At 41.2% G+C, this 25487-nt stretch overlaps 1 protein-coding gene across 2 annotated transcripts in view; it reads left to right on the top strand.

Moving 5' to 3' along the window:
* The window catches only part of PDGFD (platelet derived growth factor D), a 142908-nt gene that overhangs the window by 78478 nt on the left and 38943 nt on the right, over positions 1-25487 (top strand). The window contains exons 2-3 of one of the 2 annotated variants that reach the window (XM_075081991.1): positions 2534-2720; positions 6748-6928. In XM_075081991.1, coding sequence (XP_074938092.1) covers positions 2534-2720; positions 6748-6928 — 368 coding nt within the window. Of the gene's footprint in view, positions 1-2515; positions 2721-6747; positions 6929-25487 lie in introns of both variants that reach the window. The other variant, XM_075081986.1, reaches the window with a different exon arrangement.

Raw genomic sequence — 25487 nt, 5'->3', positions numbered from 1 at the left:
ATAGTGGGAAAATGGCAAGAGTCTGCTGTCCAAGAAAGAAGAGCCAAGTACTCTAAGGTATAGGATGCTTTCTGCCATGTTTTATTGCAGTAACTTTTGTTCTAACTTAGGGAACAGTTGTTTCATTCAAAAGTGCAGAATTTGCTTTCATCAAAACTGTTTTATTTTTACCCCATTTCTTGGACATTTTGGACATAGTCCTCTGAAATACCTTGTCCTCCTGGGTGTACTGGGTGTTTTCAGAGTCCAAAGTCCTCAGCATTTCAGTAGGAACTCAGTAGTGTTGGCTGGACATTTTGTTTCATCCCAGATTAGGGGAAAAGAAAACCCAGAGCCATCTTTTTTTTTATTATTTCACTAGGAAAAAAAATAGAATAAAATAAAATAGAAAACAGACTTGAGTGTAGATGTTCCTGATGAAAATTGCAACAAAACTGATAGAAAGGTGGTCTTTATTTTCACTGAATTGTCACTTTTCCAGTGCAAATTGTTTGGTCAAAACAGAACAAAACAGAACTTCCTAGTTCTGCACTTTGTGAACTGTGGAGTCAGGGCTGTATTTGCATAGAAATGGTGGCTCAGGGTGTGTGAATATTTCATCTTGAATGAAGGCATCTTAGAAAGATGTCACAAATAGATTTTTGGAGATAATTTTTACAGGAAACATGGACTTTTATCTTACAAGTTTCAGGTTGTTTGGAAGCTAGAATTATTACCCTGTCAGAAGGGTACAATGAACTGTTGACACACAACCATGCTTTGCTTGCAGCTAACATGCAGGGAGGTATTTACAGCCAGGAACCAGTGAAAAGCAACCTGAAAAACAGACATTCTTACCATGAAGTTTGTACCGTTTCTCTGGGTTCTTGTTTTCCATGAGCATTTATGAAACAAATATATTTCTTTTATATAAAGAGCTTAGAAAGCTTCAGTCAAACATTAGATGTTATTTTAGGAGAGAAAACTTTATTGTGTGTGACAGATGGCTGTGGCTGGTTGGTTACTTTGGTTTTGTATTTCCAACGTCCATAGAGTAGCTTGGTGGGAGAAATTTTTCCCCCGTTTGCTCTTCTCAGTAGCCAAATACAGGAGAACGCTCCAATTTTATATTTCTGTTGCTTGTATTGGAACTGGAGGTTTACCTGACATTTGGCAGAGTACTGGGGGTGATTAGGATACCAGAGTTTAGGTGTTTACATGAAAGCAAGTGTCCAAGTTGTGTAGTTAGAAATTTGGTCAATGCAGTTGGGTGACTGACTCTGGACCTGCCCGGGTGTAGCTCCCACCAGCTATGTTGAGAAGGGGCTCAGCATGAGACAGCACCACTTCCACGGGACTTCTGCTGGGGGCTGCTGGGTCTGCTGCTGGGCCTCCCTGTCGTAGGGGATACCAGCCAGGAAACTGTACTGTGTCTTAAATGGTGTTAGACATCTCTCTGTAACTGAACTGAGCCCTAGACCCCCACACAGCACATGGGGAACACAGATAGCTGTCTCACAGGTGGAGGCTCAGATCTGAGTGTCTTAATTGGGAAGTGAACTGCGTGTTGCCTTGGAGCCTTCTGATCCCAGAAATTTCACCACACTAAAGTTGTCAATGCACGAAAAACATAGTAGTTTTGCAGTTCTTTCATGGTGGGAGCCAAATTCCAGTATCAGTAACAGCTGGGCAATGTGAGTGCATGGTGCAACTGAGAAGTCATTTTGACTTTTAGAGAGCTGGGTCTTGCCACAGTTCCTGTTATCCTTGGAGCCAGGGGTTTACAGCAGCTGAGGTTTTACCTTAGTATAAGTAAACTTTAGGAACAATTGAGTATTTGCTCAGGCAGAAGTTGTGGAATTTTAACTGAGTAAAGACTTGGCTATTTGTCTTGAAGTTACTCAATAAGACGGTTGTTGTGACAGTTTCTGACTTCAGTTACATCAGTGCAAGCATGGAGTAGCTATTTGTGTTAATGATCCATTTACATCAAATGATTCAGACCATATAAATAAAAGCAAAATGTGACCTAATCATGTTTGTGGGAGGAAATACTTAGGTACAATAAACAAATGTAGACTCACTTGCACGCACTTTCCTGCAGCCTTTTATTGGTGCTTTTGTTCAGAGGGCATCTCTCCCCAGAGCACAAATTTGGGAAGCGGGGCTGTTTACCTTTTTACTTCACCCTGTTTCACTCATTGTTTTCAAGCTTGCACCTTTTATTAAAGTTTAAATTCTGTCTTAAAACCAAAATGGTGAGAAGAAAATTATATAATCAATACCAATGTAAAAGTAATGATAAGTTTATCGTAAAATAGTCTATATAGTTGAATACTGTTGTTCCTATTGTTTATAGGTGGTTGAATTAAGAGAAAATACATTGTACTTCCTATTTAATAATAACTGCTCCTAGACCCAACTTGTTATAGACTTTAAATGCAAATAATTTGTGCTGTGTTATAAATTGTTGTCTTTTTTGCCTTCCTGTAACTGGAGCAACATACTAATTTCTACAAGTTGTGACTACTAACAGAGAGCAATCACCTCACAGACTTGTACCGAAAAGAAGAGACCATCAGCGTGGCAGGGAACGGCTGCATCCACAGTCCTCGCTTCCCCAGCAGTTACCCCAGGAACCTCCTGCTGACGTGGCGGCTCCACTCCCCAGAAAGCACCAGGATCCAGCTGGCTTTTGATAATCAGTTTGGGCTGGAGGAGCCTGAAAATGATATCTGCAGGTGAGTGGTGAGTGGAATTTTGCAAAGGGCTCCTTAATACCACCTTTGAGCTTAAGGACGTGGCCACTGGCATGAGGCTGCAAACCAAAACCTGGGTATCTCTGGCGGGGTCTAGGATGGCCCTGCTTGGAGACAGACCTGCAAGGGTTCCTTCCTACCCAAATTGGTCTTTGAGTTTATAAATAAACTGAGCTGTCCTGGACTTGAAGCAGTTTTGTCAGGTTTTAGTCCTTCTATAATGTTTTAAGCACAAGGCACTTGTATGCTCAAATCCAGCTACCTAACAACTTAGGCACTACTTTCACAGGATTTTGTCCTCTATCACCTCTGTCATGTTTCAGCCAGGCAAAATCCATCTTTTTCAGTAGGTGGAAGGCCCTGGGAGGTTTGAGTGAGTAGATATGTGTTTATATTGGGTTGTGAGGGATGGAGAAAAATGCATTGAAAGATATAACTATGTTCTTCAAATTATTTATTTTACTTTATTGTTAGTCTTCAGTGGTACATTTTTTTAAAAAACCTTTAAATATAGCTCCACAAACATCAGTGAACTCTGCATAGTGATATATCTAATAAAGTATACTCTACTGTGTCCTGGTTGCTTTGGTTTCCCCTTTTGAGCAAAAGTGACCATAAACTCAGTTGATCTGGCAGATTAACCCGGGTAGATAAACTGCTTTGCATTAGTAGAGCACAGAGGTGCATCTTGCCAACATTTGCTAAAACAGTATAAATCCATGGAGTTTTTTGTCTATATTTCTTTTATTCAGCTATCTGTTCTCCTGGAGAGAGCAGGCTCAGGATTCCCGAGTGCTCTGAAGGGCAGATTGCTGTGATGCTACTTACATAAAATGCTCAAGTCTCAGCTTCCAGCTTTCTGCCTGATCATGTTGTTGCTTTTGCCTTATCTATGCACAGAACTGGGTTGTTAGGATTTCTGCACACCCAGCCTCTGCTTATCTTATCTTCTTTGTCAATTAATTTGCATTTATAGGGATTGGCAGCTCTGTGGGGCTTTACAAGGTAGAATTCTCTTTTTTTGTTTTGCTTTGTTAATTTTGTATGTTACCAATAGAGAGAACATTTGCTTTAAATTTAGTAATAAAAGAAAGAAGCCTGAAACTGGCTCTCCTTCCCTGCGCCTTGATGGTCTTGGCAGCTGCTGCTCTGGTCTGGTGCTGTTGCTCCGAGATCAGCAGTAGAGTCAGTAATGACAGTTACCTCCCAGCACCGCAAACACTTTCCCAGATTGAGAGCCTAATGCATACAGAAGCGGCCTGTTAGTATTTACATAGTGGATAAACTGTGGCTGACCTTAAAGCATTGCAACTTTGAAACAGAGGGCTAATTTACTGTGGAAAATAGATGAAGTATTTTCTGTCAAGAGCCATTAAAGGTGGTGGCATGGTGAGGGGAAGTCAAGCTGTTACCAGCATTATGAGTTTGGACTGTCTTGGAATATAGTCTGCCAGCTTTTTCCAGAGCAGCTAGTTTAGGATGCAGAGAGAAGCAAAGACCTTCCATCATCCATAGTGTCTATAGAAGCTGGAGAAATACCACATTCTTTTCTGCAATAAAGCTTTCCCTGGTGTTCCTGGAAGACCTTTATTTGCGTAGTATTACTTCCAGAGTGAGGAATTTCCCAGGCAGACAGCTCGTGATGGCTTTAAGCCTGTTAAGTACTGTGTGCATAGTTAGATTTTTTTGCTAATGCTCAATATGTTTTTCAAAACTAGGTCCTTTCTGCAACTTCAGTCTCTGACAATCCCTGCAGTGCTGCTTTAGAGAGACAGCGAGGCATGTTTTAATTGAAATGAATGCTGAGAGCTGAGGATGTACTTGAATGTGGTGCATATTGGATGAGTAATTCAGGACCTCTGCACCTTACCTTCCTTTTGTACTTGCTTTTGACCTTACGCATTTTTTCCAGAAACTTCCTAGGGTTTCTTTCAATTTTTCATTAATGCTGATTATTGTAATTTGCATACTATTAAGACTGAACTGACTGAAATTCATTCAGGCTGAGGAATGAAAGGGTATGCTTTAGCAGAGCTGTTTCAGAAAGAGGGGAAATATTCAAGGATTTACCGAATTTTCTAGAATTGCCATTAGCATTTCCCCAGGCACTTGATAAGAGATGATTCTGAAAAGCAATTAAATTACCGAGCTTCTGAGGCTCTTCAGATGCACAGAAGCAACTGAGATTGCACCTACTTCCATGATCATTGCAGCAAAGCCTCTTCTGTTGAAAGCAGAAATAATCCCTGACAGCCATGGATTTGCCCCATTTTTTCCAACAGTTAGTCTGGCTCCCAGCCTCAAAAAGTAGAGGCTGGTCAATTTTCACCAAAGCCTACAAGGCTTATACTCAAAACCCGGAAACCCCTCATGTTATGATAAGCGTTCACTGGCTGTCATGCTGCCCAGGGTCAGTGGTGGTGGATGCTCATGTGGGCAGTGGGGAGCTCTGCCTGGGTACCATGTCCATCACCATGAGGGAGTGGGAGCAGAGGACAGTAGAGACACCCTGAGACAAGTTTACCTCTGTCTGGAACTAAACTTTGTAGTCTTACAAAAATGTATGTTTCAGCAGAGTTTGGGCAGATTTAAGTGATTTGGTTATGGCAAATCTGTTATTTTCTGTTCTGTGCAATTTGGGGTTGGTGAATATAAAAGCAGCAGTGCTGATATTCTCAAGCCACATAGTACTTGCATTTTTTTCACATGGCCTCTCAGCAGAAAAAGAAAAGCAGGTCTGTTATTTACAGAGCTATTCCGCTTCCACAACTGGGTTGGGAGGCAGGCGTCTGGCCCACAGACTAGGGGGTGGGGAGCAGCACATTTCTAGTAAGAATCAGTTAAAAGTCTTAAACAGCTTCTTTGGAGGGAGCACAGGCTTTGATAATAAAAACCTTTCCTCGTAAAGACCTCCAAAGTTTTAGGGCTTAACTGTACTGTGGGGATGGCAGCTCTCTCCATCTCTCATTGCCTGTGCTCAACCTGCTTCTCTTGTCATCACTTCTCCCTCGCCAGCTGCAATTTTTGGGGCTTAATTCTGCCTCCACAGATACGAATAGACTGTTTTTCTCATAGACATAGTGAGATCAGGACTTTATTCTCTGGTTTCCTTATTCTCCAGCTCAAGAAATGAACCCAATAAATGACCCAAACCAGCAAATACGCAGGCTGTGGCAGTGAATGCTGTCACTGTGTCCGCTCATCCCTAGGGTTTAGCGACTGCTGCTCCTGGCAGAGCCCTCTTTGGGCTGTGGCACAGGGCCCCGGCCAAGGTGTGGCCTTGCACAGGGCAAGACGTGCTGTTGCTTTTTCTCTGGTAACAGCATACAGGCTGAGAGTGAAGGAGTGTTGCTGTAGCACGCAGAGTGCCAGCCTGCCCTTTTCTGGTTGAAAGCTTGAAACGAGTCTTTCCAAACCATCTAGCAGGAATACCCTGCCTCCTGCAAAGGAGGTCCTAAAAAGCACCTTTCAGCAGCATGCACTGCGCTGTGTCCCTCCAGCATCTCCCTTTGCTCCTGGCATGGCAGCAGCCCAGCTCCAGCCCTCTGACAGGCACAGCAGGCGGGAGCCGGTGGCTGCTGCTGCAAGGAGTTGGGGGACCACCAGAAACTGCACAAGGACTTGCAGCTGCTCAGCTTGGGCAGCCTGCCTTAAATAATATTTTGTCAAGTCTCTAAGTTATTTATCTACCAGATGAAATGCAATGTGTATGTTTACTGTGTACTAAGCACATGCAAGTGCCTCTTATTGATATTTTAGCATGGTAGAAAATACTGCCTGTCATGTTCCAGGAGCCCAAAAATCAGCCATTTGAGCACGTGGGCAGTAGCTTGCAGCTCAGTGTATGTTGTGCTACACATGCATGTCCACCACTTGTAATAATTAGTCTGATGTTTTGCAGTGGAGAATGGGGGAGAGTTGTCTTTGTGTCTCCAGCTGTGCTCCTGTCTATTTGCAGCCATCTTTTGTAGCCAGTTAGCAAAACCTAATCCTTCAAACTGCTTCCCAGGTATGACTTTGTGGAAGTGGAAGATGTGTCAGAGACCAGCACAGTTATACGAGGACGGTGGTGTGGACACAAGGAAGTACCTCCAAGAATAACATCAAGAACAAATCAGATAAAGATAACCTTCAAATCCGATGACTACTTTGTGGCTAAACCTGGATTCAAGATTTGTTACTCCCTTGTGGTAAGTCACCTAGCTGTGTCACGGGTGAGAGACAGATTGTAGTGTAAAAAAGCATCAGTACTTGAAGACTGGATGGCGTAGCTAACAGCATTGGATCAAAACACTAATTGGCTGAAAGTATTTTCATTCCAGCAACTACATTAATACAGATCAAAGTATTTTTGACATCCTGTCATTAAATATAAAATAAAGTTAAGTCCAGGCTAAGGTTTACACTAATAACGTGTTTCAGAAGCACTAACACTTTCTGAACTGAGGCTGCACTGCCAGTGCCTTGACAGATGCTGCAGAAACAGCAAAGAAATGGCTGCTCTATGAACTCCTTTATGTTCATTTGAGGTCAAATAAAAATATCTTGAGGGGTTATGGCTGTGATTCTGAGTTAGATGCAGAGCAATTTATTCTACATGCAATAAAATTTTACATACAAGACAACGTGCTAAGTCATAGGCTGTATTTTTAACCGTGTATAAACATGCCTCTTTGTATATGCAGTGGTATTAGCAGTGTATCATGTACTGTTTCAATGAGATGAAAACCTCCTGGTTTTTTTATTTTGGTTTTGTCTTTAGGGAGCAGGAATGCTCATTCCTCTAAGTCGATTTTGATACAAATATGTATTCTTTTGTATTGTTCTGATTAATATTATAATGCTTTTGGTGCAGTATAGCTCGAAAGAGGCAGATTTTGCAAACAGTTAGGAAATGGTAAGCATTAATTTATTATACTGTCATCATTATATTTTCATATCCATCACACTTCTTACTCCCTTTTTATTTAATCCACTGTTATTTAACAAGAATAAGAAAGCCTGTAATAGCAATAATGTTAATGCTGTAACAGGAGAGATCCACTGTTTGAGTCATTTCACTTCAGCCTCTCAGCTTGGCATGCATGTATGCCTATGTATGCTAAAAAGAGTCCACAAACAGCACATTGTCAAGACAGCCCTAAAGCTATAAAGATTGTGCTCCCTTGCATTTAAATTGTTAGACTTCCAGTGGAGTAAGGCATAGCACTGTGAGTAAATCCTGAACTCTAATTTACTCTAATTTGGAGGTAATCTACTAAAACTAAAATTTAAGCAGAACAATCTATGAAAGATCACTGGGCATGAAAATGAGACAGTGAAGCAGTCTCTCTTTACGCTACTCGTATTTCAGTGCAGCCTCAAAAACTCTGCTGCATTTAGCAAGCTTTATTCCAGACCATGTACAGCTAGTCTGATAGTATTAGGCTTTCCAAAAATGAACGTTATCACCCAAAACACAGGACTCTCTGCACTAGAAAGCTCAAAAAAGGCTACTGTGTTTATCTAATGTCAAAACTATGAGTAAACAGAGAATTTTACAGACTAGCAGATCTATTCAGAAGAATACTCTCCAAGTGCACCCTCTGAATGAAATACTATTTTATTTCCGAGAAGAGAACTGCACAGGTGATTAGTGGCATTTGCAAGATGGGGGATGATCTTAGCTGGTCTTCAGATTCCAAACTGTCCAACATAAAACTGGAGGTTTAATATTCAGCAGAGTCAGCCCTTGTTCTATAGTCCCCACAGTCACTTAGAGCTCAGTTCATAGATATGCTGAGCACTGCTGACCCCTGAAGGTTGAACTCACTGTGCATTTCTAGGCGGCAAACCAAGGAGCATTAATGAAGCATGCAAAAACATATGGTATTTTCTATCAGATGACATGAAAGACCTTTACATTGCTTTTTTTCTTTCCTTTATAATCTTCTGCAAGTCAAGGCTACTTCTGGGGGCTTTCTTGGAAAATGGTGCACAAGATACGTGCAAATCTTTAGCGCACTTTTTTTTTTTCTTTGTATTTGGGGTTTGGATCTGCATAGCGGTTGTTTATTTGTATACCAGACTCTGACTGATAATTTTCCAGAGAAAACTGAAGCAAGCAATTTGGAGAGTTCTCTTGAGTTTATTGATCAGCTGCATCTCCTGAGCATGGTGCCAGAATGGCTGGGTGAATTTCTCCCTGTTATATATGTAGCCAAACAGCCTCGCAGCCTCGCTCTCTGGCCTTCTCATTTATGAATCTTCAAGGAAGTCGGTTAAGATCACTTCATTTGATGCAGATCAAGTTTTACTTAGTTCAGCATTCTGCATGAGGCACAAATGAGGCACCGCAGAGCATAGCAGAAACATACTTCATTATCTTCATGTACTTGTGTTTTTGCATTAACTTAACGTTTCAGTACCATTTAGAGAAACAAGAAGGGATTTTTTTTTTCCAGAGAAGATAAAAATTTAGACTTGCATCCATGAAAGCCATGTTTGCCCTTGTGAAACAAGGCATGCAAAGTAAGCAACCCACATAAGATGGAGGGGCTCAGTCACTCGGGGTGGTGGGATTAGAATTCAGTGTTCCTCTGGAACATTAGACTGAAAAAAAAAATCCAAAGATGATCTTTAACAGGAGAAGGCTGAAAGCCATATCGATGTGTGGGAGTAATTAACTGTCCCAGTATAAGGTTGAGGACAATGAGCAAGGAAGCAGATCTGTGAAATAAAGTCTGAGCATCCGAACACAGCATTTAGCAACCTTTGCTTGCCAAGGCTGCCTCCCTCACCTTCTCTGTCTTCCTCATACTCTCCCCACATCCTCTGCCTCTTGGCACCTCTGCTTGTGCCCGCCCCTCTGTGGGTCTAAGGGACTAGGAAGTCTGGAGGAGGAACAGCGAGGGTGATTTTGGAGAGAAGGGTCAGTTTCAACACGTTGCTGCTTGTTACCTGTCCCTGAACCACTCATTCCTCATGAAGCCATAGGACTCCCTGGGAGTGGGAGCTCCAGGGTGGAACTGACTCCAGGAGCTTATTAGTGACTTGAGTGTGCCCCACCACTTATCCCAAGTTGAATAAGAATCAAAAATGTCCTAATGTGGCTGGAAAAGTCACTCCTACTCTATGCTGTCTGTGACAGTGCAGGAGTAGGAGTAGGCAAGTATGTGCAGCTGGTAACTGGTGTCTACGGACATTTCACACTCAAAGCCCCCAGTCGTAGCTGTACAGATTGTTGGCTTAGCCTGAATATCCACACAGAGAAATGTCTCCCCTGAACCTCTTTAAAAATTGTCTTTTCCTTCAAGCTTCACAGAACTAGAGCAAAATGGTCTGGAGCAAGCCCTGGACAGCTATTAGGCATGAGCCTCACTTAGCTGCAAATTTCTTTGAAATTCCTCCCTGCCATTATCACTTAAAGTGCTTATTTCTCAAATATTTTTTTACTTTTCTCGATTGTGTTGCCTTAGAAACTTTATAGAAGGCACTGAGGTATTCCAATCTTTTTTTCTCACACATCATATAATTTCTTACTCTAAGGACATAGTGTTTCACAACAAACACTGTAGAAATGTGGGATACAGAGGAAGATAAGTCATCTTAGGCTACTTACACAGTTGCTAGAAGGGAGGTGCTCACGGTCAGGAGAGAGGCCCCAGGGTTGCACACCTTAAAGTAGGTGATGTGAATATTCCGTATTGCCACAAATGTTAATTTTCCTTCTACCACTGCTTGCAGTGCAGTTACCTCAACTGAGGGATCTTGCATGTAGCGAGTAAGTATTCAATAATTACTAAAAATAGTGCCTCAATTATTTTGAGATGTAGGAATGTAAATTAAGTTACACTGTTACACATGGAAATAATCTTTGCTTGATTGAAGTAATTTTATACAATCCCCTTTTTCCTTCTGAAGTGAAGTTTTTCCGATGTCCTAATTTGAGAAGGGAATGTTAACAAGTTTGGACCCCACGTTTTACAAGGACATTTGCATGGACATTTACTAAAATAATCTATGAACTTGTTCAGGAACGTGTTCCAACAATAAAGGTGAATGTTTTGAATTAAAAAACCCAACCCTGCATCTAATTTCATTTTAATGAGATGACTAGAAAATGTTGAATTCCATTTGCTAATTAAAACCACTGTTTTAAGTTTATTGCAAAAGTCACATATATGTTATATGGTTATAACAGTAAATTGTTATTGCCTTGCTAATTGTTTCACTAATCCTAAATGAAATCCATATTTGGGAACTTTGGATGAAATCATTATTGGAAACAAGGGCTTTGAGAAAGTTTGGAACCTATGTACATGTATATATACAAACATTCATACATACAAAGATAAAAAATATTTACATATATATCTATTTACATATATACAAATACATCTGTGCTTTTACCTCTCTTTTCTTTTTAATATAATTCATTGCTAGGAAATATCACATGACATTAGGAGCAATCTGTACTTTTTTGGGAACTGGAAACCAGCTATGGTGGACATGTGGTGCTAAACAGGAGAACATAAATACATTTGTCCCAGGATAACATTAAGTGTCAAAATGTGTATTAACGTGTTAGATCATGAGTAATTTTTGCTTGTTTGAAATGAATAAAGGAGCTATAAAGAAATTAATGGATTGGTGGGGAGAACATCAGGGTTTGAACCAACATGCGGAATTCTACAGAGAACTAGCTTTCTGCTAAACATCCAGGCTATAGGTCTCTACCACTCATGTGATCAGAAAAAGAACAATGGTCACAAACTGGGGAAAGACGCCACAGGCAGTCTAACAAAATTTTATTACTTGCCCATGCAAAAAATGTTGATCAATCAAATTTAGTTCAAATACTAGACTTAAAACTCTCTGATACTTGCCTGTTAAGCTCACAAGAAAACACGAGAAATTCAAAGCACAATGAGAATATGAAAATAGGCAGAATGAGAACCTGGTCCTGATATTTGTAGTCTCACAGACAGTCCCTCTGAATTAAGCGACTGGCTCCCTGTGTTTTAGCAGATTTGTTTGCACAAGTGATGCAGCACAAGGCTGCAGGTTTTTAAAATAGTCAATAAATAAACTTCCTTGTAAGAGTTCACATGATTGCAAGAAGATTCAACCACCATTGTGAATACAGATCCATAAAGACCATAAAGGATGATTAATTCTTTATCACAGTCCACAGAGCTGAATCCAGCCCAGGAGCTGCATGAGTCTTTGCTGCTGTGCTTCTATTTTAGCTTGTCACTTCTTTCACAGAAGAGACATTTTATTTCTGTCTCCAAGACAAAATATTCTGCCTGAAAACCCATATAATATAACTTATGTGACAACAGGCATGATAACGGTGCATGAATACCTTCCCTGCTTTTACATAATCCACAGAAGGAATCCCAGTAAATTGCTGGGGGTACAGAAGGAGAGGAATGGGGCGGGGGGAATGTCTTGATTAATAAAGTGGTTGAACATTAAATAGATCTCACAGTGAAGAAGCAAGAACTTACATGTGGAAGCTTTATCAGTTGTTCTTCTGCTACTCTTTCTCTGATTTCAGTTGTGATTGCCTGTCTATGCTAGACAGAAAAGATTTTTTATAAATACTACCCATGTGCAAAACTCATAACAATCTATGTGATGAAACTTCTATTTTTTATGTTCTGGCAGAAAACTATTTTCTGTGTTTTTGCTCAAGGCGAATCATCCTCTTAAAATTATCAGCCAGAGGCTCATCTTTCAGGAGAAGTAATTAAGTCCGTTCTAATTAGATAAAACTTGCTCAAAATCTTTAACATTCTTTCCCTAACTTTACATAAGCAGAAGATTTAAGAGATTATCTATGCATTTGTTTTTTTTTTTACTTTGGAAGGTGTTATAATGTTTTAAAAAGCAACATAAAATGACAGCATATTAAAAAGAGAGATTGTGCCTCAGTACATCTTGAGACATGGAGTATCTCAGAGTAATTTTATAGGGAAGGAGCAACGCTTTCCATTACCTGAGAGTCCAGCAAACCTTGATCTGATGCTTAACTGTCCTTCAAGCAGGGTTTGATGAAGAAACAAAAGTGGTAGACAAGCCAAGCAGTGTGGAAGGCAGGAACCTTCCAGTTCTCCCAGCACTCAGAGCAGAACAAAAGGTAGTGAAGGATATGAAAAGAAGCAAAACTGGGGGTCAGATAGCTCAGCAATAAGGAAGCTGATGAAGCTGATGTACCTGTGTTGAGAAGGCATGTCTGGACAAGCAGTTTCCCATGCAGCATTGACTGCTCCAGGGGCAGCAGAAGATCCTAATTAAAAGATTCATTCCAACGTTTGCATCTAACCAAGAGCTATTTCTCCCTCCAACCTCCTATTACACTTTCCAAAACGCCAAACCTTTACTGCTTACCTCCTAAGTCTTGCCCATACCATCTCCTCTGGTGGAAAACCTCACAGGTTTTCAGGCCTATCTCCTACCAGCAGAATGAAGTGTTTGAGTCAGAGGGAGCCTGGGGGCTGTGGCCAAAGCTATGACCTGACATGACCCAGCACTTGATGGTCAGTTGTCCCACACTGCATCTTCTCCCAGTTTTACCTCGATTGTGGTCTAATGTCATACTTCTCTTGACAGGTCTCTTCTGAAGGTTGATGCCCCTTCCATGTTTACTCCTGTTGTCCCAGACACAAGGATTGGTCCCAATCCTACTACTATGTGACTCTCTAAATTTTAAATTTCATTATGAGTCTCCCTGTCTTGTGTCCTAATATCTAAAGCCATTTTTTAAGTGAGAGATTATACTGATAAGAGAGTGACGAACAAAAGTAAATTTCAGGGGGAAGGGGAATCACCTACCAACTTGGCATCAGAAGATGCTACAAGTACTAGAGAGAAGGACTGATACAGGATCATCCAGGAATGGCAATGAAGCGGCAGCAGCATCAAGGGCAAGGGAGGAGGCTTATGTGTAGTCCAACTTCAGAAATAAAGGTAATTGTGGGTAAACGAAGCACACACAGTGAAAGAGGCAAGTCCACAGAGAAAGAGAAGGAAGTAGAAATGCCAAAAGGCAATGTTCAGAGAGGCAGAAGACCCAAACAAGCAACGACTCTTGAAAGCTGAAAGGAAAAATAAAAAAGCCAAAGGACAGAGAAGGTATGGCTGACAATATCAAACTTAGCAGATACATTGTGAAAGATGAGGAAGAAGAAACCTTCGATTATTACCAGGAAGTTGTCCACGTGTCACTTGTTCATTACAGTATTTTCGTTTGGACTGAAGAAGGGTGAATGGCTATTAAGGAGATGTTTTTAACAAGGGAATAAAAGGAAGGACAAGGGAATGAAAGGAGGGAGGGATTTGTGTAAACCAGAGGAGTTGTGGCAGCACAGTTAGGAAGGAAAGGAGGCAGATGAATTGAAGATTTTAAACAGTGGACCTGGAATAGGAAAGGCTGGGTCTAGGAGAGGAGTCATGGACTGGGTAGAAAGCAGGGCAAAAATAGGGCCATATCAATACATCAGCCTCTTTTTGCAAGACCTCTGACTCTGAACTTGAGGAGTAGCAGGGCTGGATTTGGGCATGTCTCCAAGGTGAAAAGAGTCAGCTGGAAACATGGGTGAGGAACTGAGTTATGGCCAGGGAAATAACAGACCTTCTGGCAAGGAAGATAGCAAAATCAGAAGCAGCAGGACCCAGTAAGCACACAGAAGCTCCTGGAAGTTGTCAGACTTCAACTGATAAAACAATTTTTTTAATCGGAAAAGAAAATAGACCTTAGTGTCTGTGTTTTCCCAGCTGCAAGCATGTGTGCTCTGCAGTTTTGTTGTTTGAACAGCATGGTGAAGAACTGGCCATTTGCTCCTCTGTCCCTGATTTGTTGACAGCACAGTTAAAGTGTGACTCCTTTGCAAGACATTGTCATCAATCTGTCTTAACATAACAGCAATGCTGTTGATGTCCAATTCCCATTGAAAACACTACATCTTTAATCAAACAGTGCACTGTGTGAGAATTCACCAAACTTGTGGCGGTGGCCAAGGACAAGAAAATATAGCGCTTTGTATCTTCAAAGGATTATACAAACACAAGCGTGTTGTTTTCAAATCCCGTATCCTGTCCCAAATAGTTGACTCTAACAAGACACATTGTTCATTTAGGACAGCTTTAGATTTTGAAAGACTGCATTTCCTGCTGGCAATACTTACCTGTTTTAAGAATTCCTGAGAAATTCAGTGACCTAAAGAGGAGGTTCCTACTTTTCCAACACAAGTTAGAGATACAAAAGCAAAACCAGAAAAAGACCATCATACGCATTACAAGAGGGTTACCCATGTTCGACAAAAATCCCGTAGTTTATTCTTTGTAGAAGCTCAACAGCCTTATTCAGCATCGACATGATTTCTTGCAAAATACGGCAGAAGGATCGGCAAATTCCAAGAAGCATGTAACCATATTAGTGATAAGATCAGACAACTACATAGCACATAAGGATAGTGGGTAAGGGCTCCAGGAATGTTGCAGTTGTTGGGAAGTGTGTAATACTGGCAGAATAGTGAGTTTGGTTTTTTAAATTAAATGAATGAAGTGAGTCCCAGTGTCGTAGCAACTAGCCATGATCTTGCCACTGTACTTGGCGAAGTGAGAGGATGTGTGAAGGTTCTTGGTGAGTTGTCCGTCCCTTCAGCCTGCATGCCCATGCTGCTTCCCAGTTCATAATCAGTTTTTGTCCTAACAGAGCTGGATGCATAAAAAAATTCTATATGAAAGCTAATCTTTTCACTGATTCTTCAAATGTCAGTTAGGGTCCAGCAATCTCTATTAAACAAAAATACAGAATAATACACTCCAAGTACACTTCCAGTGAGCCAGAGTTCATTAATTAGTGGTCACTGGCAAAACTGTGCTATTGGACAAGTAGGAATTGAAACCCATCCCCAAACTTTTTGGAAAAGGCTTAAGTAACCATTGATAATTAGAGAAATAAATCAATGATTCCTAACAGTCTGGAATTCTTGTGAATAACTGGTGGTTAAAAAATGGATGGAGGATATTAAAGATATTTTTATATTGAAACTACTCTGGGAAAATCAATTAGTTTTAAAAAGGATTTATGATTTCAGGCTTTTTTTAGAGCTTGCCAGTCTTAAAATCAGTAATGCTACTTACCACACATGTTGGACAGCTTTTTCAGGGTACCCATAAAGCAATTTTCTTAATTAACATTTAGCATGTACAGGTAGCAGAAAGTTAGGCTGGATCCAGCACTGAAAATTGTAACGCATGAAATGGAAGGGTACATTTTCTGTGCCATAATGAGCATAACCTCGGAGAGGGTAAAGGCCATCCTGTGCCCTGACTTTGCTTCCCATGTCTGTGTAACCAAACAGAAAATACCTATAGTTTGGACATGGTATTTTGACACCGCAATAGTGACAGGCCAATAGCAGTCTCGATACAGCTCCTGTTAGAGCTGTATGGAGCTATGTGGAAAGACCTTGTAGCTAATTTGTCTGCTTAGAGTTGACCATTAGGAGGGCACCAGAAAGGGGGATGGGAAATACAGTAGCAAACTAGACATGCCACAAACCATCAGTACTGCTGGTAGATGTGAGGACCTCTCCGTGTCTACACTAAAGAGGAAGGTTAAATCCAACCATTCTCACCTAAGTTTATCCTAAAGCACACATCAGCGTGTATGAACATGAGGTGAGTTTACACTGTCAAACTTTTTTAACAGCACTCATTAACCTGTCCATCACATGAGCTGTTTGGTTGAACAGTGGGACTATTTCAGATTGTTGACTTGAGGACTTAATGCTGTCTCTGTAAATCCATATTCTATCTTTTAATTCTACTTTAGCAACAGCTGAAGAATGTTAGCATGTGGGATGATGATAATATATGAGGAACTTACCTTTTATATTGGTTTGGTAACTTTGGAAGGTGTTTTATAGAAATCTAGTTATAGATGCCAAATTTGTAGGGAGAACAGAGATGCCATGTTTGATTCTGTGAAAAGGTTAATTAGGCGCTAAGGTTGTATTACAACACTGCAAAGAGGTGTTAATTAACTCCTGGTGCTTCAGTGCTGCGAGGCTGGTCCCTCTTACCACTGTGGCCACAAGGAAAGAGGAAGAGGCCCTGTTCCTGTTGAGCAGCCTCTTCTCTAGAATTTTCATGATAGCTGAAGGTGCAGCATAACTTCAATGTGTGCCAGCTGTGTTGGAGACTAGGGGGAAGTCATTCTGCTTTCAGGATTTTTTTCTGACAGACTTCCAGAGGAAGCGACTGGTGAATTGAAAAATGCTAGACCTCCAGTCTGCACCGAGGAACTTGTGAAAACCCACCCCAGCAGGTGTTGGTTGCAAGTTGTCTTTTAAGTCAAAACAAGAATTGGCATGTCTTCACAGTTTTGTGGAGAGGTGGGCTCTTAGGCCTTCACATTTTGTATTCCACCAATACTATTTATTTGAACACGTGTCAATGTTATCTTACAAAGCTTGGCAGCACAGTCCTGCTCTTGTACTCATCTAGCCCAAGTTTGGGTTGCAGGGTTTGTTTCAACCATAGCACTCTTCAGTGTGTTAGTCATTTTTGGCAAGCCAGGAAAAACAATGCATTGTGTATAATGTGTGCGTAATTGCTTACAGAATAAATCTTTGCCTTGTTTGTTGCAACAGCTGTAACTGCTGGAAAATGCTTACAGCCCTAGATCAAATGGTACCAACTGTTTTAAGATTTCCAGGTCTAAATTTAGGGGAAGGAGTGTAGGCTTTTTCTTGTTCAGTAACATGTAATGCAGCCAAACATAGAACCCGAGAATTTAAAGCTGTGAGGTCATTCAGCCCATTTTTCTCTAAGGACAAGAATTTTCTGTATTGTAAATGTATTGGTTGTTCATGTAGTATAATTTTTAAATATAACAAGCATAGGAGCATACCTCACGGGAGATTAAACCGTAGACTAATAAATCACTGTCAGACAGACATTTTTTCTTTGATAATGAGTTCGAATTTTCCTTTTTTTAATGCTGTACCATTGCCTGCAATTGTATTCCTTCTTAATTTATGATAAAGAAGTCTGTTCTCTTTGTCATGGTTGCCCTAACACTAAGAACGTGTCTTTTAATGTGTTCTTCTCTGTCAGCTCAGTCTGCCTTTGAACTCCCAAATTTCCTAGGTTCCTCCTTCTGCTCAGCATGTAATCTAGGAACACATTACGTTGCATTTTTTCTAGGGTGAACTTTCCCCTTGCTGGATTTTGATAATATTTGTGGTTCTTCCACGTCCTCAGCGAAGATGACTGTGCCCACTGTTGAGTTGCCTGCAGGTTTGGGTGCAGCATGGAGCCCTCAGTGAGGGTGCTGGCCTCGCAGCTGTAGCTCTGGGCCGGGTCTACTGCTGCCTGCCCTAACACCTTCCCGCAGCCTCAGGTCTTCCCACCTCAAAGACAGGCACAACAAGCCTTTTTAAAATGCCACAAGATTAACTTCTAAAAGATGATAAAGAGGCACGCTCTGTTGTTTGCTTGGAGTCCGGGACACTGCCAATGGGGTTGGCTGCCTGGTCAAGCTGAGACTGATGAACGAAGAGGTTTTTCTGCAAACTCTTTTATTTGGATGCTTGCTTTTTCTGTGCCTGGCAGACTTACCTGAGAACAGCAATCCCAGATTCCAAACAAGGAAGATGAAACAGCAAAATCGGCTTCAGACCACAAGAGCCACTTGCAACTGGTTTGGTGGGTGGGAGAAGGCTGGTGGCTATTCTTATCCCTCCCCTCCTCCTTGGGCTGCATCATAACTGGGGCCCTTGGGATTTCTACGCTTCCTTTTAATAATGATTAGTCTTATTCTAACTCTGCAGTTCCAGGCACAGGTCATCAGAGAGGGTCCTTCTTCCATGCTAGAGAAGCTGGTGTGCTTGCAGCTGGCACTGTTCTTTGCTCAGCACATTGCTTCTACTTTCAATGACCTTCATGCTATACACCACATTTCCAAAGACAGTCACAGCACTGTATAAATCTGATTTGTATTTTCTATGCATACATCTTTATTAAATTTACAACCTTGTTTTGCTCTGAGCACTTGATAAAGTCCATGCGTGTCTTCATAATAACACAGATGACAGATATGTCACAGACTGTTTCTGTTTTTCCCTTACACATGCATATTCACACACACACACATATCTTATAGTAGTTGCAGGTTCCTGTCACTTTAGACTTGATAGGATAAATCTTACTAGAAAATTTTCGGTTAAATGACACTGTTACATGAAATAAGGCCCTGCCTGGTGCTGAGCTTTGTGCTACCGAACTGAACACCTCCTCAGACCCAGTGCCTGGCTTGTTACCATAAGTCTTTGCCTACAACCCCCTCTGTTTTCAACCCAGACATTTATTTCCATGCTGAACTGATTTTGAACATACATGCCATGCCAAAAAAAATGATCTATCACATTTCCTATCTCTTGTAATACCAAGAAAAATGCAGTTCTGTTTTCCTTGATTGTCAGTTTGATGACAAGTCAGTGCTTAATTAGAGAAGGTCTGAGCCTCTAACTATGCAGGGTCAGATTTTGCAACTCATCTGCAGCACTGGAAGCTAAAAATAGTTTTTAGATCTGTGGAATTTGTGTATCTTGTTGTCACATCATTTTCAGCAGAATCAACTTCCAATTTTTCTGTGACCCTTTAGAACAGGTTTTTTTCATTTTAACAGTTTTTGTTTGGGGAAATAGTTTAATTGTACAAATTGATGTTTTGTGGCAGACAAAACTTATTTTCCAGGGGCCCTTCTTTTCTTAAGCTGCAGAAACCTTTTTTTTAATAATACTTTTAATCTTGGCAGCTATAAAAATGCTTCCTTTTAATCAATATTTGTGTCCTGATGTTTTTCTTAGGTGATGTGTGGTGAAAAATACTCTGCACTGAAAGTTTCCCTCAGACCGCAGGAATCAGGGACTATGCTGTCTTATTGCGTGTTCTTGATTCTAGGCACCGTTGTTGTCCAACCATCAGTAGTATAAAAAGAAGCATAAATGCAAGTTCTTGCAGGATCAGACCCTCTAATAAAGAAGTCTGTGTATCCCAAATTGTCAGCAAAGACTATTAAACAGGCTGGATGTGAGCCAAAGCGTTGGCACAAGGTGGTTTGCACTCTCAGATTTTTAGCACGGCTGGTTTGGGGCCAGCGTGGGCCTCAGGGTGTTTCCAATATGCAGTTTGTTGTGGCCACTCTGTTCTGTAGGGCAATAGTTATGTCCTATGACATGAGTCACACCATGTCTGATCAATCTCTGCTTCATTTTATTTACTAATATAGATTTAGCACAAAAGTTCTTACATGGAGGTCGGTCTTTTCTTTCATTTTCTTGTCACTGCTTGACAGCACTGTGAGTGATGGAGTTAACAGCATCTGTGAGCCCTGGGGTTCAATGTTTGCAGACTTATGGGTACTTTTAAAAGGGAATCTTTTCTTTGAGGAAAAAATAAAAAGAATAAACAAACTCTTAAACTTTGGAAAATGGCCTAGAAAGAATGAGGCTAATTTTTCAACTGCTGTAAGTCAGGGTAAAACAACCACCTTTGGGCCACAAAAATTTATCTCACACCAAGGTCTGTCCAAAAAAATGCTTGGAAGAACCTGGACACTATGAGGACAGGTAGTCTAGCTGCTCTGTATGGTTTGTGTTGCGTGCTGAAGAGGCTGCTAGTGATGGAAACAGGCTGCTGAAAACTTTGCTTTCTCTAGAAGTGAACAAAAATTGGCAATACTGTGTAGGTATGGGTACCTAAACCAAACAGAAAGCAATTCCTGGTTTTACATATGGGGTGAAACTGGAAATGAAATCCGTATTTCAAAATGTGCAATGTACTACATGTCGTATTAGCTCTGAGCCACCTGTCCTCTAGGCAGGCATGATGAACACAGGGTCTTATATGCTTATCTTATGCTCATGTTTAGCAAAGAATCTGGATATATTGGTCATATTCTTATTCAGGCCTTCCACCCCTTTTCTGCATATGCATGAGTTTATGCAGAAAAATTTTGTATTATTAAGCTCTGAAGGGAAAAAAACAAGCGTAGTCGGGGCAGATAATATGAGGCAGCAGAAAATGGGACACACTCTTCCCTATGTATGTAATTTATCTCCATCAGAAATATGTTAAAGTAAACACACTGCTTTCCTACCTTAGCAGCAACTTTGTGCACTGGGATTGCTAGCTCAGTGCTGGTTCAGGTACATTTTCCAGGTGCATTAAGAAACAGATTAAAAGCAGAGAAAATGCTTGTAATGCCAGCAGCTGAAATCTGGAGGCTTGGATGGCTGCTGGTCTGGTGGTGCAGTGGCTGTCCAGGAGGGTTTGTCATCCTGAACAAAGATGGCCAGGGGAGCTGTATTAAACCCAGCAGTAAAAACTCAACAGACTGTAGGTTTGGTACATAAAAAATGCTGTCTGGTGTTCAGGAAAGACTCAGAGTTTTTGAACCACAGAGCAAAGTCTTTCTGCTAGAGGGTGCAAGCGCACTCCCCCCATGTTTTCTTCCCATAAGCCTGTGTTGCTGGTGGAGGTGGACAGCCTGAAAACCTGGCCACTCAGGCCAGCACGGCGAGGCCAGGATGGCATGGTTTTGGTGCCACCTTGGTGTCTTCATAGATGGGGTATGAAGCTACCTCCTGCAAATTTTATTGATACTGACGTCACACCCAAGTGGGTTAAAGCTAACTGGCTGTGCCTGTTGTCTGGAGAACACCCATCTTCAGTTTCCAGAGAAGCTGCTTGCACCACAGACCTCGCTCTCTTCTGAGCACAACCCTGTCCTGCACCCGTGGGAAGGTGGTGAAGACGTGCAGATTCTCACACACCCCCACCAGTGAGGAGAGGCCCCACCTCTGCTCTTGGTCCCCTGGGAGGTGGTGACTTGTGGTGGTGTGGTATCCCCTTGGTATGGGGAGAATATCTGCCCACGCCCTGGGGGAGATCTCTGTGTGTGCAGGCATATGTCACCCTGCATGCCATGCCACCATGTGACGTTGCAGATTAGTTTCATGTTTTTCTTTGCTCAGCCCAGACTCTTGGCACAAGTACCTTTCTGAGTCTGTGTGTGCCATCAAATGGAGTTTATAGCTTGTACCTTTTTCTCCATTTACATTCTTCTAAGTGAAAGCTTATTTTTCTTTCCTGCCTCTGCTTCTGACCTCTAGTAGTCCCAGCATATTTCTTTGTCTTAAATGGTGTTTACGACTTCTTTTCTTTTTTCCAACTTTATTTTTTTTTTCCATCTTCAAATTCTGTGACATTTTCCAGGTCATTAGTATAAAACTGAAATAAACTGTTCCTCTTGATTTTCATTGCTTAAAAAATATTTAGCCTATTATAATTCTACAGCCATCCTTGTCTATTTGGTTATGCTTGTATTTAGTCAGAATTTAAATAAAAAGTGTCTCACACTAATTCTGGCCTGAGATCGTGGTCTCAATTTGGCTGGCTTGGCTTTTGGTAAGCTGATCCCAAAACTGATAAAATGGTTTAGTCAGATTGTTTACAAGAATGATGCAAATATAAGGTGTTTTCTTTTTATCTAGTCTTCATTCATAGTGTTACTTATAATTTATATTTGTAAGAATAATGCTTAAGAGAAATTAAAAATGTGACTGTTGCTAAAGTACTTGTATTTAGCTTTAACAGCAATGGCATTTTTTAGGAATAGTTCTGGGGCTGGAAGTCCAGTCTGAATAGTTTTCTTTTCCTTACTCTAGCTTTTTGATGAAACTTAAGTTAAAAGAAATTCCCAATTAGCAGTATCCTGTGCTGTTTGCAATAAATAACTGCCTTTGACCCAGTGAAAAACCTGGAAAAGCTAAGAAAAACAGTTTTTGTAATTCTTCAGATATTATGTATTCCTGCTATTTATATGATTATTATCATCTTAGAAAGTTTGTCTAGCAATCCTTTTTTGTTGTCCTAGAAAATGCAATGCCTTCCAGTCAAAGCAGGAGGGTGAACAAATTGTTTTGCTTTGCATCATCTGTGAAACATAACACATGCTCCTGCTGCATGCTTACTGCAGAATTAAACAGCATCATGTGGGAGAGCTCAAAAACAAATGGATCCTTCACAAAAAATCAATAGACTGGGATTGCTGCTAGGACAGCTGATGTCCCTTACCAGTACCTTTTTACATTGTGTCCTCAGTGTTGGAATTAAATTTGCTTAGCTCCATTAGAGTTTTTCATTATTATTATTATTCCTCCCATGTTTCTCCCAAATCACATCTGAAAAAGTGAGCGTGCATGTCATAGCACTTAGCAGATCCTCCTAGTAGAACAGCGGAAAACTTAGAATATTAAATTAAATTAGGCAATATTTGTTAATGATTATTTTCCACTGATTCTAGAGTATGCTTAAATCTATAAAAAATAGGTAGACACTGAAGTGGAAAAGAGAAAATTAATAGCTAGCTCTGAGGAGGTTTTATTTCATTAATATGTTCCCTTCTGCCCCTAGTACTGGTGCCTCTCAGTATATTCCCGTTTGGTATGAGTCACCAAGAAGGAGGACCTGAAATAACCAGCTGTCACTGCCTTCTGTTAACTCTGGAAGACTTTTTTGCCCACCTGGACACTGCCGGGCAAGTGAAATGTCAGCTTTTTCAATTCTGCTCAGGGCGGATTCACCTATTACCAGGGAGGCTGCTTCCAAAAACCTGTCAGTCAGCATGGCAGAAGTTCACCAAAGTCCTCTCAAGGGCACTGGACTCTGACCTAGGAGTGAGTTTTTGGCTCCTGGGGTCACTCCTCCCAAGCTCTTTTCCACCTGGCAGCTCCCCGACACCATTTTGATGTGCAGCATCGCAATGACCAGGACCCCTCTTGATGTCTGCTCCCCACCGCCCTGGCAGAGCCAGCGTGAGGCATCACAGTGGGACCAGCAGGCTCTGCAAAATGGGCTGGCACCAAGGCCCAGGTGTGCTTAGACATTGAACCAAGGTGAGCAAGGAGCTCGATTGCCTTAAGCACCCTCTACTGTCACTGCCAAGAGATGGGCACTGCAGACCATAAGGGACAGGGTCACTGCTGAAAGCAGGTCTCCCTTTCCACACAACAGTAATATAAACGGAGCAGGGAGCAGCTGCAGTTTTAGCTTAACACACCTGGCCTGCATCCTTGGATAGTGATAAGGTGAGCCAGGGCTAACATGGAAACAGCGAATGCAGTGGCAGTCTATAACGTCAATGGCAGGAGGTGGCCAGGGCAACTGTACACTCATTAGTCTGACCTAGAAAGCTTACATGGCACTTGTCAGCAGAGAAGGTGGTTAAAGATACAGGAAACTAGAAAAAAAAACTAGTCTGGAGAGGAAGGAGATGCTGTATAGCAAATCTAATTGGACATCAGAGGGCCATCTCATCTGGTGCCATGCAGTAAACAATCACTTACACTGGAGGAGATGGCAATTAATAAAAGAGCCACGAGGCAGTCAAAGGGGAGACAGTGTGCTGTAATGCAAAAGGGAGTATCCAGCTAGGTAGAGCTCACTAATGGGAGTTTCTAAAGCATTGGTTTTACGATCGGTTTTATTTTAATTTTTTTTCAGGGACCAGAGCACAACCTGTCAGAGTAGCATTTTAATGGCTTTTGCAGCACACACAGAGCTGAAGTACACTGCTCGTGAATGGGAAGATCAGAGTATTGGAGAGAACTGGGTGACCTTAAGCACTGGAGAACTGATTTGCGGTGAAATGCAACAGCCCAAAAAGAGCAAAGAGGTCACTCACGTAGAGATTAGTAACAAAAACATTTGCTGTTAAATGGCATCTCACTGGTTGGCAAAGTGGGGAGAAGAAAGTTTCTGGGTGTACTAGGCATAGTACAGTGAGGCGGTAGTTGCATCTTTTCTGGAATACTTTGTACAGTTTTGGTTCGCGTAGTATGGAGCAACCACATCTTTCTTGGACTGTATACAGGGAACAGCTATGGGACAGTCGGGGGAAAAGAGGACATTTCTTACTGAGGGCCAAGACAACTTGGCTTGCTTAGTCCAATAAAACGGGTGCTGAGAGAGGATATAACATCTCTTCAGAAGTACTGCAGGAAGCAAACTCAGGAGAGGAAGGAAAGGACAAAGCTGACACTTACATAAGTGCAATAAAGATAAATTTAGCTTGGAAATAGCCAACCAATCAGGGTTTTGGAAGTGATGACCTGGAAGAGCCTTTCAAGTTTTGTGTCACAGTGTTCAACTGCAGAAGTAAAATTTGCCATTCAGGTAAAAATGACAAAGGAGGGATTGCAGAGTATTTCCAATGAATGTTAGTTGATTTATATTTTGTTTACAGTTGCTTAACTGCAGTATGCACCAGAGTAGCTATTAGCAAATTAAAACCCTTGTACATGGAGATACAAGGACAGGTCTCTGTGACAAATAGAAAAATTAAAGGTAATACACAATTGGCACAGCATAGCCATGAAGTCCTGTGCACTCTCTTGTGGGCATGTGCATCAAACAGGGTGCTCGTGGGCAGCGTACTGTTAGATGACATCTGATTTTTAAAAGGCATGGCTATTGTCTCATTTGAGCAATATTATCTGACCTTTTAGAGAGATTTAAATGTCAATGTCTTGGGCACTCATAATATGCACCCAGGAATGCCTAATTCCAAAACTAGGTGAAGGATGAAGAGAAGTATTGACGAAACATAACTGTTATTGAATATATTTTTCTGCTTCAGTTTTACTTCAACTTTTCATAAATGTATCAAACTGCAGTTAACCTAAA

Source organism: Phalacrocorax aristotelis, chromosome 1 (genome assembly GCF_949628215.1).
Source record: "Phalacrocorax aristotelis chromosome 1, bGulAri2.1, whole genome shotgun sequence".
NCBI classification, from domain to species: Eukaryota; Metazoa; Chordata; class Aves; order Suliformes; family Phalacrocoracidae; genus Phalacrocorax; species Phalacrocorax aristotelis.
The sequence above is the reverse complement of the archived record's forward strand: the minus strand, read 5'-3'. Positions and strand labels throughout refer to the sequence as shown.